This window comes from Aedes albopictus, chromosome 2 (assembly GCF_035046485.1).
Source record: "Aedes albopictus strain Foshan chromosome 2, AalbF5, whole genome shotgun sequence".
In the NCBI taxonomy this organism is placed as follows: Eukaryota; Metazoa; Arthropoda; class Insecta; order Diptera; family Culicidae; genus Aedes; species Aedes albopictus.
The window spans coordinates 395,748,183-395,760,564 of record NC_085137.1 but is presented as its reverse complement, the minus strand read 5'-3'; the positions used below and the strand labels follow the sequence as shown (position 1 = coordinate 395,760,564).

Sequence of the window (12,382 nt, the reverse complement as noted above, 5' to 3'; positions counted from 1 at the left end):
AATTTTTTTCTTATTTATATTTTAATTTTTTTGAATTTGTTAACTTTAGTATGTATTATGTATAGTTTTTTTATTTGAACTTACTACGTAGAATCTATATTTGATATCAAGAACGAGATCAAGAATCTAAAAAAAGTGTTACTTTTTTAGTGTTTTCAAAATCGATGAAAATTAAAAGTTCGAGAAAAAAATAGTTAAAGCATTTGACTATTAGCTTTAAACAGAGATATAATAAAAAAAATCGAAGGGCAAGGTTATTGGAAAATTGAAATTATATGACATCTGACATTGATCCGCGATGAATATTACTCTCAGTGTATTTTGTCTTAAAGTCTTCGAAGACATCATTTCAGTAACAAATTTTGAAAACGACGTATAATCAATGGTGTAGCACTGATTATACGTCGTTTTCAAAATTTGTTACTGATTTCAACCCAACGCACCGTTTTCGAATCATATTTTTTTTTAAGAAAATTTGTTTTTTTTTTCATATGCCCTTTTAATAAATTAAATAGAGAATATTGCAAAACAAATAGGTTACATGAAAAAAAAGAAAAACATTTTCTAATATTGCGCATTACCTTTATCACTAGACTGGAACACCTTGTGGAACACTTAGTTTTCAAGTGCGAAAACCTGTATAAAAGAGCGCGTTTGCAACAAATCGATTTGGTGTCTTCAGCGCACTATTTCTTTGATTCATTCATTTATTTAGTAGGTATTAGCATTTTAGCATTAGCATTAGCATTAAGCGAGTCGCACAAATTCGTAGGTGGTACAGTCCTAGACCGCTGTTATGAGGATTTGCCTCCTTCCCGTCCGAACCAAAGCACAAAGATTTGGGACTAATCTCTGACTCTTAGACAACACTGACGCAATCCTCCAATGGTCGAGCACTGTCCTGGCCACGTCCTTGCGACTGCTGAGGAATGAGAAAGGATGGTTAGTTTTGGACACCTATGAAAAATGTAGACAACTCTACGATCGCTCAGGCCTAGGTGTCACGGGAATTTGGGTGTTGTTAGTGGAAGGGTAAACTCCAAAGGATACGCTTGGTTAACGTTCAGGCACACCATTGTTAGACTGCTTCGAATCAGTTGTCTGCCCAATTCATCCAGGTTTCCTAGTCATCTTGTTGGCATTTGGTTGAATTACTAGATTCTGCGGTTGATAATCTGAAATATAAAATAATATTAACATCGTACGTCAAATAAGCTACATATTAGTGATACGCTCGCCACAGTTACATATTTTTAAAATATTATTTATATTGTACGATACATTTACCTGAATCCTGCTGAAATAAAATGTTAATTAGCAGTACATTGAAACACAAATACTACAAAACACAAGGAAAAGAGCATCAAACTTTGATCTTGGAATATTTAAAAATACGGTTAATATCAAGATCAAAATTTGATTTGGTAGATCTTACACCGCAACGCACCATTCTAAGGTGATCTACCCACGTTACGGGGACATTCATTTATTTAGTAGGTATTACATCAAATTCAAGATAAAACTGAATCAATATTTCTCCAGAATACACGGTTCGTGACTGCCGTTCTCCATCCTCGGTCACGCCCGATACTTGCCAAGTCATGCTCCACCTGATCCACCCATCGTGCTCTCTGCGCTCCACGCCTTCTTGTGCCAACCGGATCTGTCACGAACATCAACTTTGCAGGCTTGTTGTCCGGCATTCTTGCAACATGCCCTGTCCATCGTATCCTTCCGGCTTTAACAACCTTCTGGATGCTGGGTTCGCCGTAAAGTGTATGGAGCTCGTGGTTCATCCTTCTCCGCCACATACCGTTCTCCTGCACACCGCCGAAGATCGTCCTTAGCACGCGTCGCTCGAAAACTCCGAGTACTTGCAGGACCTCCTCGAGCATGGTCCAAGTCTCGTGTCCGTAGAGAACCACCGGTCTTATCAACGTCTTGTACATGGTACATTTGGTGCGGGGGTGAATCTTTTTTGACCGCAGTTTCTTCTGGAGCCCATAGTAGGCACGACTTCCACAGATGATGCGCCTTCGTATTTCACGGCTCACGTTATTGTCAGCCGTTAGCAAGGAACCGAGGTAGACGAATTCTTTTACCACCTCGAAAGTATCCCCGTCTATCGTAACATTGCTGCCAAGGCTTGTCCTGTCTCGCTCAGTCCCACCTACCAGCATGTACTTTGTCTTAGCCGCATTCACCACCAGTCCGACCTTTGCTGCTTCACGTTTCAGGCGGGTGTACTGTTCTGCCACCGTTCCAAATGTTCTAGCAATAATATCCATGTCATCCGCAAAACAGACAAATTGGCTGGATTTCGTGAAGATCGTACCCCGGCTGTTGAGCCCGGCTCGTCGCATAACACCTTCCAGGGCGATGTTGAATAGTAGGCAGGAAAGTCCATCACCTTGTCGTAGTCCCCGTCGAGATTCAAATGAACTGGATAGTTCACCTGAAATCCTTACGCTGTTCTGCGCACCGTCCATCGTTGCTCTTATCAGTCTAGTCAGCTTCCCGGGAAAGCTGTTCTCGTCCATAATTCTCCATAGCTCTGTGCGGTCGATACTGTCGTATGCCGCTTTGAAGTCGATGAACAGGTGATGCGTTTGGACCTGGTATTCACGGCATTTCTGGAGGATTTGCCGTACGGTGAAGATCTGGTCCTTTGTCGACCGGCCGTCGATGAAACCGCCTTGGTAACTTCTCACGAGCTCATTTACTTCAGGTGAAAGACGACGGAAGATGATCTGGGATAGCACTTTGTAGGCAGCAATCAAAATAAGGATCGCTCTGAAGGTCTAACATTCCAAATGGTCGCCTTTCTTATGAATGGGACAGAATACCCTTTCCTTCCACTCCTCTGGTAGCTGTTCGATTTCCCAGATCCAGACTATCAGTCGATGCAGACAGGTGGCCAACTTTTCTGGGCTCATCTTGTTGAGTTCAGCTGCGATCCCATCCTTGCCAGCTGCTATTGTTGGTTTTGAGCTGATGAATGGCATCCTTATCTTCCCTCAGCGTGGGCGTTTGTTGATTTCCGTCCTCCGCTCTCCGATTTCTCGTCGTTTCCTCCATTGTCGTGGTCTCTCGAGCCTACGTTCTTCACGCCATTCTGGTGCTGATAGAAGTGCTGCTTCCACCTTTCGATCACCTCACGTCCGTCCGTCAAGAGACCTCCGTCTTTATCCCTGCATATTTCGGCTCGCGGCACGAAGCCCTTGCGGGATGCGTTGCACTTCTGATAGAACTTCCGTGTTTCTTGGGAACGGCACAGCAGTTCCATTTCTTCGCACTCCGCTTCTTCCAGGCGGCGCTCTTTCTCCCGAAAGAGTCTGGTCTGCTGCTTGTAACGTCCCCCGTTCTGTCGGGTCCCTTGCTACAGCATCATCGCCCGCGCTGCGTTTTTCTCCTTCAAAACCGTTATGCACTCTTCGTCGAACCATTCGTTCCGTCGATTCCGTTCCACGTACACAATGGTACGGTTGCGTCGTTGATGGCTGCTTTCACTGTACTCCAGCAGTCCTCTAGAGGGGCCTCATCGAGCTCGCCCTCGTCTGGCAACGCGACCTCGAGATTCTGCGCATCCCAACTAACATTTATTGTGAATGTAAACGTCAACAAAGCGTCCTTAATACGGCTTGATGCTGAGTTACTGTGTTGTACATATGGACGGAAGCTTCTATGCAAGCCCTATACCAATGAATCTGGCGAACTTAATCAGCTTGTACATGCTGTGCGATCAGCTTCTATGCCACCTAGTCATAGCTCTTTTCTCGGCTCCTATGTAACCACTAACTGAATAACATCTTGAGAAGGCGCTTTTCAGCCTTTTCACAGTTGTTAAATAAAAGTTTTACGGCATCCTCAAATTGAACGATTAAATATAATTAAGTTATGGATACCGTGACGCAATACATGTGGAACTGGAATTATCACTTTTAAAATTGAATAATGAAAGTACTTGCCGCTACTTGGAATCGAGCTCCCGATCTCCGTATCCACTGGTCCCGATGATGTCCTCGCTGCCACACTGCTATATATAAATAACATAGAAAATAACCCGTTTTGTTTTACTCCAGACAAGGCTTCATAATTGTGCCACAAGAAACCTTACCCAACTTCATCTTGCTGCAAAAGCTTGTGAAACGTCAATCGCTATAATGTTTACATTGAACAAGCTGTGTGGTTGCGCCAACAGATTCTTCTTCACAGCTTCTAGCTGAAAGAGTGTTCTTTAAACGGCTACGAAGCGCTGCTGTTTTGTGTTTTGGCAACATTACAAAACGTACTGTATAAAAGCAGCTGTTGTAGTGGCTGGGACTCTTACTCGATTTGCACATCTTCCGGCAAATCTTCCGGCATTGAATTAAAGTGCAATAAAAGCAACCCAAATAATTGCCCAGCACAGACATGGATAGCTGTAAAGAATTTGTGTAGTAGCTATACAGGGTGTTAGGTTCCTGAGTGCAAACTTTTTAGAGGGCGATAGAGGACCATAAATGGAGAAAAAAATTGTTCTACGCATATGGTCAAATCTCAACCGTTACGTAGTTATTGAACTTCCCATGTTTATGACTCTTATTGCCTTAACTGGCAATAACTTGAAAATGGTCAAACTTATCGAAGTTTTTTTACCCTTATTCGAAAGATTATTGAATTTTCTAACAAATGGTATCTTTGAATCGATTGGTTTAGTTAAATAACTAAGTTTTCTAGAGCAAAATAGCTAAAAATAGTGTATTTTTATTGGGTTTTGTCAATTATTTTTAAAACATGCGTAATAAATTAAAATTCTTTCTTTGGCAAAGTTGTGGCCCCTGTTACACTCTACAATTCGTTCTTTAACACTAAACTTCTATCTCTTATCGTTTTGTTGCAATTTTAATTTTAACATCGCATTTCAGATCATAAATTTGCAACTGTCATGGAAAGCACTTTTTTGCGCATTGTGCCGCACATTTTAATCAAAATTGCAAGAAAACGATAAGAGCTGGAAGTTTGGTGTCAAAGAACGAATTGTAGAGTGTAACAGAGGCCATAACTTTGCCAAAGAAATAATTTTAATTTATTACGCATGTTTCAAAGATAATTGACAAAACTTAATAAAAATACACTATTTTTAGCTATTTTGCTCTAGAAAACTTAGTTATTCAACTAAACCAATCGATTCAAAGATGCCATTTGTTAGAAAATTCAATAATCTTTCGAATAAGGGTAAAAAACTTCGATAAGTTTGACCATTTTCAAGTTATTGCCAGTTAAGGCAATAAGAGTCATAAACATGGGAAGTTCAATAACTACGTAACGGTTGAGATTTGACCATATGCGGTGAACAATTGTTTCCTCCATTTATGGTCCTCTATCACCCTCTAAAAAGTTTGCACTCAGGAACCTAACACCCTGTATATCCCTTCAGACTCTAGTTTAATTTAAAAACACTTCACTAATACTTTACTTTTGCAAAAGAAAATAAAAAATGAATAACTCTTTTAAAGAAAAACTAGAAAGGACGAGCAAATTCCTTTTAATTCTACTACTGTGCTTATCTTCGGACAGATAGGCCTATTTCGTCTGTGACTTACAGACTTCTTCAGTGTCAAGTGCTCGACAGTCGAGCACTTGACACTGAAGAAGTCTGTAAGTCACAGACGAAATAGGCCTATCTGTCCGAAGATAAGCACAGTAGTAGAATTAAAAGGAATTTGCTCGTCCTTTCTAGTTTTTCTTTAAAAGAGTTATTCATTTTTTATTTTCTTTTGCAAAAGTAAAGTATTAGTGAAGTGTTTTTAAATTAAACTAGAGTCTGAAGTAACAAGTTCTACTAAAAGCTCTAAAGTAATAGTAAACTGTATATCCCGCTTAAAGTTTGTTTTGACAATAAATGTTTATATCCGACAAGCCGTGTTGGTAAATCAACAGTTTCTTTATTACAGCTTCTAGCCGTAATGAAATCGCATAACGGCCTTTAAAGCGCTGCTGGTTTGGGGATTTGTCAGTATAACGAATTGTACTGTATAGTAGCAGCTGTTTTGTTAGTGGGGACTCCTATTCGATGTGTTCAAGTTTTCACATCTTCCGGGAAATCTCCCGGAGTTGGAATAGAGTGGAGTAAAGGCAGCCCCAGTGACAAGCAATGGATTTCTGAAAACCGAGTTTGGTAGCTGTATGGTGCTTGTTTTGCAGTCGTGTAGTAGCTTATGATTTATATTTGACTAGCTTTCCTTTTATTCAGCGTTGACTGCTTTTACTCGATGGTTACACAACAGAAAGCAAATGACTGAAGCTTATAGCGCTGAAAATGTTAGTTGGGATATACTGAGGCGACATCCGATTGTTTTAGTCGCTTTACGTTGTACCGTGGCGGTCACCGGTATCGTACATAGTTCATGACGGAAAGTTTTGGGTGCAGTTTGACCATCCCCAGATAGTGGTCGGAGTCGATGTTGGCGTCACGATAGGTCCTGAAGTCGGTAATGCCGGAGAAATGCCGTCCGTCAATCAGAACGTGGTCGATTTGAGATTCCGTCTGCTGTGGCGATCTCCAGGTGTAACGATAAGGAAGACTGTGTTGGAAAAAGGTGCTGCGTATACCATGTTTTTGGAGCCGGCGAAATCAATGAGTCGTAGGCCGTTTTTGTTCGTCTGCTGGTGGGCGCTGAACTTACCAATCGTCGGTCTGAATTCCTCCCCCTGGCCTACCTGAGCGTTCAAATCTGCTATGATGATCTTGACGTCGTGGCTTGGGCAGCGATCGTACTCGCGTTCGAGCTGCGCGTCTAATGCGTCCTTGTCATCATCAGTACTTCCTGAGTGTGGGCTGTTGCACGTTTATTATGCTGAAGTTGAAGAATCGGCCCTTGATCCTTAACCTGCACCTTATTTCGTCTCAGCGCTACGATGCCGAACCCGCGGTCTTTCGGTAGATCGGCGAGTATGCGGGTGCTCCCCAATGACATTGAGAGATCGGCAGTTCCACGTACCGAGTTTCCAATCGCAAGTCCTTTTTGTTTGCTGAGGTCGTTGACATTGGTCTCGGTTCGTATTAGTCTGTCGCTGATTTTCCGCTACAATATTTTTTACGGCTGGCTCGTAGGGCCTGACACCAATCCCCTATTTTCAGGATGATCATAGTGCACAGTTGAGCTTAGAGTCCTTCCCTGGTACTCGGACGTTGATCAGCCGCCCCTAACATGGGGATCAAGCACTGTTGTGAGCCGCTCCTTCTGGAGAACAGACGCTCAGGTTTGCAGAAGCAACCCTCCCCCCCTTTCGTGTCAGCCTACGACCAAAAGTTCCCACCGGGGTTGATTATCCGATTTTCCCTAAGGTTGCTCGTAGTTTCCAGCCGGTACCGCGCGGAGGTAGGAGTAGGAGTTGCTGGGCAGAAGCTAGTAGATTACAATGGGATCTGAATTGCGCAGCATACCCAGCCTTTACCGTGATATCATAGTTTTATTCTGGTCAAGTTTTTGGATTTATGACCTATGGCGGAACCACTGTGAGATTACAGCTTGATGGAAAAATGTACGTTAATGAGCTTGCGGATGACTGCGTAAATTCTGTAACGGGATCAACAGCAGTCAGTTTGCAAGGACCGTTACATGATACTTTGACCAATGTGTCTACTTGAACCTCAAGCTATCGAATCCTCTCCGGAAGGTGTCGGTTTTCTAATACGGTTCAGTATCGTTGTTTTCGGATCGCATTAGGGTGCATGAACTCGACTCACACAGTCTAGCTAGAGATGAACCTAAATCCAAATGTTTCCGTTATATTTATCCCCCAGAAATCACCGCTTGATGCAGGCACACCACCAGCAACAGAGTACGGTAGCACTATCGAAGGCATCGTCTGCCCTGAAGAAGCCACTGGACGCCGAAGACCGCATCACACTGATCGTTGACAACACAACGTTCTCGATCAACCCGTCACTGTTCACGGCACATCCGAACACCATGCTCGGACGCATGTTCAGCTCCGGTATGGAGTTCACGCATCCGAACGATCGCGGCGAGTACGAAGTGGCCGACGGAATTTCCCACACGGTTTTCCGGGCCATACTGGAATACTACCGGAACGGTGTGATCCGGTGTCCACCGACCGTGTCCGTGCAGGAACTGCGCGAAGCCTGCGACTATCTGCTGATACCGTTCACGGCCGATACCATCCGGTGTCAGAATCTGCGCGGGCTGCTGCACGAGCTGAGCAACGAGGGAGCCCGCGAGCAGTTCGAAGTGTTCCTCGAATCGTTGATTCTGCCGCTCATGGTGGCTTCGGCGGAACGTGGCGACCGGGAGTGTCACGTGGTGGTCCTTTCCGATGGTATGTAGATTTTAGATATCGCAACTAGCTTTAATTCAACTATCTTAACGATTATCTTCTTTGCAGACGATGTCGTCGATTGGGACGAAGAATATCCTCCTCAGATGGGCGAAGAGTACTGTCAGACCGTGTCCAGCACAGCGATGTATCGTTTCTTCAAATACATCGAAAACCGCGACGTGGCCAAGCAGGTGTTGAAGGACCGAGGCTTGAAGAAGATTCGCCTTGGCATCGAGGGGTATCCAACGTACAAGGAGAAAATCAAGAAACGTGCGAGCGGTCGGGTCGAGGTGATCTACAACTATCTGCAGCGTCCGTTCATTCACATGTCCTGGGAGAAGGAGGAAGCCAAGAGTCGCCACGTGGACTTCCAGTGTGTGAAATCCAAGTCGGTGACGAATTTGGCCGAGGCAACGGCCGATCCTGCGCTTGAATTGGACTCAGGTATGGTTCCGGAATCGTTATTGTACCTTCAAAATCTTTTCAGGGCCGTTGTTTAGGGCAGGTGAGGAGGGGGCGTTACCAAATAAGGCGTTTTTACTGTTTCACATAATAAAGGGATCCTACTTGAATGCGAAGATTACTTTGAGCCAGAAGGCAGAATCTCAAACCGGAAAAAAACTGAAAGTGCAAAAGCCAAAAGGCAAGGAAAGGCTAAAAGATAGAAGGGTCACAAAAGTCTGCTGTCTGCTGCGCCCCAATATATCTTGTCGTCGAGTCATGACAATTTAAATTTATCATAGTGATGTTACCTAACATCACAATTTGAACAATTTCAAAGATATTCTAAAGAACATTCTGGAGGAAAGACTGGTAGAGACAAATTCAAATATATATAGATTCATATTATGCATTTCAGGATGTACATGTTTCTGAAAACATCAATCATCCAATAAAAGTTTTATAATACACAGCAAAAATTATAACTTCTTTCTAAAAAAATATCCCTGTACAATCTTTAGGAGCATATTTGATATAGCCTTTGTCCTTTGAGCGAAAAGTCTTTGAAAAATTTGGATAGGATGCTGATAAAATTTGGAATGAATGAATGAATTGCCCCAAGAATAAATTAAAATTAAAAATTATGGAATTGTGGATGAGTCATTCTGGTGAAAACATTTTTACAATTTAAAAATAGTTAGTGAAAAACAATTGAAAGAATATTTGAAGGGATTTTTAGTACCTGATTGAATTTCTCAAAGCACGCCTATTGTAGCTCATAAAAGTACACTGAAGTTTTTTTTTTACGCGGTACCGCGTAAAAAAACCGCGTAATTTCAAAAAACGTCGTAGAAAAACCGCGTTATTTCAAAAGTTTTTTTTTCAAAAACACGCGCAATATAGTCAGGATTACATCCAACGTAACTTGATTTTTTTTACTTTTTTTACGACTTTTTTTTTGAAATAACGCGGCTCTTTTTTACGCGGTACCATTACCGTCGTTAAAAAAAACTTCAGTGTATTTCTAATATTTTGTTCGAAAGATTTCTGTTGTTTTTCATGAAGTTCTTGGATGTATTCATTTATTGAACTTGTGAATAAAAATGTTCGGAGAAAACTGGAGTAAGGTATCGGGAAAATCCCTTTTTGGCGAAGCTTTAGCAGAAGTCCCTTGTAAAACTCCTGGTTCAAACTCCAGTTCAAAATTCTCGAGAATTTTGAGTATTCGTAGTTTCTAGTTAAACTACCAATTAAAATTCTCACGGGAGTTCCAGTGAGTATTCAAAAGCATCTGGAGCAATATAGTTTTATGATTTATGGAAATAAATAATTCCCAAATAATGAACCTGCCTCTATATTTTGGGGGAAATACTTTCTCAAAAACTAATCTTTCAGGAATTCCTGGAGATATTCTTGGCATATCTGTAAATGTGATCAGAAATTAAATCTCTGAGAGCTTCATATTGCAATCGCTGATGAAATAACTGAATGATAGACGAGTATCAGACAAAATGTAAGATTTCTTTGATCTCTCAAATTTCTCCTAGAATTTACGATTCCAGCATAAGTAACCTGCCTGACTTTCTGCAGTAGCCATTTACGGTACCATAACGTTCGCCACTGGTTTTCTAAGAAACTATCTTGAAAATGACCATCAAAAATACTACACTGAAGATTTCCCAAGAAATCGTTTCCAAAATTCTTTCACGAGTAATCTTTCTAGATATTCCACCAGAAGTTCATCCAGATTTTTTTTTCTGGGCGTTCGATTATTGCCTATTAGTTTCCCAAACAAACTTACCAAGAATTTTTCAGAAGAGTTTTAGAATATTACTAATAAATCCACTAATAAGAAGTTCGTAAATCCTATAATCATACTGAGAATTTTGACCCCTTCAGGATTATCTTTTTTATTTTTACTTGCTTAAACAACTGCATAATTTGTACTAGTTGGTCATTTATGAATTTAAGGAATGTTTAATGAAGATGTCGTAATTTCAATGCCCATTATTGGGTACGGGACAAACAACACATAACTTATTTTCAAGTTCATATGAATACTATGTTAAATTCGAGAATTTGAAAATATTCAATATTAATTCCCTTAAATTTTTCTAAGTTACGTTTAATTTTCACTGTAAATCATTCTATTTTAGAATCGGGAAAAATTTCAAAAACCTATCGGGAAAACCGGGAAAAACTCGGGAATTTTATTTTCCGCTCTGAGTGGCCACCCTAGCCCACCGAAACCAGCTGGGCAGTTCAACTGAATCCTTTAATCTTCGAGTGATCACGCTGTTGTATTTTTGTATTTTGTACAACACGTTGAAAAAATCTCGCTTTTTGTAGCATTGGCGTGGTGCTGGGGATGGTGGCCAACAATTTTTCATTGCTATGTGCCACGATACTATCGCATTCCGCTTGAAGTCGATAAACAAGTGATGCATTGAAAGGAGCCGGATTACAACGTCCGAGGACATACTGTCCCGGTCTTTAAGTCGCGTTTTATGGCCTCGGACGTTATGATACTGCGCCCTGGAGAATACTTCGAACGATGAAGATCTGATCAATTGTTCATTGACCGTCGACCGAGCCGTCGACGAAGCAGGCTCGATCACCTCACGTCCTTTCGTCAAGAGAATTCCGTCGTTATTCCTGAGCATGACGGATAGCGGCGTAAAGCCATTGCGAGAACTGAGAACGGTACAACAGCTTCATTTCCCCACTTTCCGTTTCTTCCAAGCAGCGTTTTTCTTTCGTCTGCAGTTTCTGCTTTTTGTGCTCAATCTTCGAATAGAGTGACGTAACAAAAGTCGGAGTCGTATATCGAGGTAAGAAATATCAACTCGAATGAAGTGACTCGCCGTGTAAATCAAATGAAGAATCGCCTCATTCGAGTCGAGATTTCTCACCTCGATATACGACTCCGACTTTTGTCACGTCACTCTATTCGTAGAATGAGCACATTTGTTTATACCGTCCCACGTTCTGCCGGTTTCTATTGTGCTCATTCTGCGAATGGAGTGACGTGAGAAAAGTCGGAGTCGTATATCGAGGTGAGAAATCTCGACTCGAATGAGGTGACTCTCCATTTGATTTACACGGCGAGTCACTTCATTCGAGAGTGGATTCCTCATCTCGATATACGACTCCGACTTTTCTCACGTCACTCCATTCGCAGAATGAGCACATATGCTGCAGCATTGCCGGCCGCGCTGCGTTCATTTCGTTTAAAACCGATCTGCACTCTTCGATGAATCATTCTTTCCGTCGACTCCGTTTCACTGATCTAACAGTGCTCTTGGCTGCATCATTTTAGGCTGATTTTACTATTGTGCTCATTCTGCGAATGGAGTGACGTGAGAAAAGTCGGAGTCGTATATCGAGGTGAGAAATCTCGACTCGAATGAGGTGACTCTCCATTTGATTTACACGGCGAGTCACTTCATTCGAGAGTGGATTCCTCATCTCGATATACGACTCCGACTTCCCTCACGTCACTCCATTCGCAGAATGAGCACATATACTACAGTGGGCTCCCCTCCAGAAGGAGCCTCGTGAGACTGCGCGTATCTGCGACATCCGGTTGCTTCAGTCGATCTACTAGATTGTATCG

The 12,382-nt window shown here is 42.1% G+C and overlaps 2 protein-coding genes across 3 annotated transcripts in view; one reads left to right on the top strand and one right to left on the bottom strand.

Moving 5' to 3' along the window:
- Window positions 1-12,382, bottom strand: part of LOC115253479 (KAT8 regulatory NSL complex subunit 2) — a 598,461-nt gene that overhangs the window by 323,694 nt on the left and 262,385 nt on the right. The window lies entirely within an intron of this gene.
- The window catches only part of LOC109410795 (BTB/POZ domain-containing protein 10), a 35,181-nt gene that overhangs the window by 14,352 nt on the left and 8,447 nt on the right, over window positions 1-12,382 (top strand). For both annotated transcript variants that reach the window (XM_062853248.1, XM_062853247.1), the window contains exons 3-4: window positions 7,790-8,325; window positions 8,392-8,769. In XM_062853248.1, coding sequence (XP_062709232.1) covers window positions 7,790-8,325; window positions 8,392-8,769 — 914 coding nt within the window. The remainder of the gene's footprint in view (window positions 1-7,789; window positions 8,326-8,391; window positions 8,770-12,382) is intronic.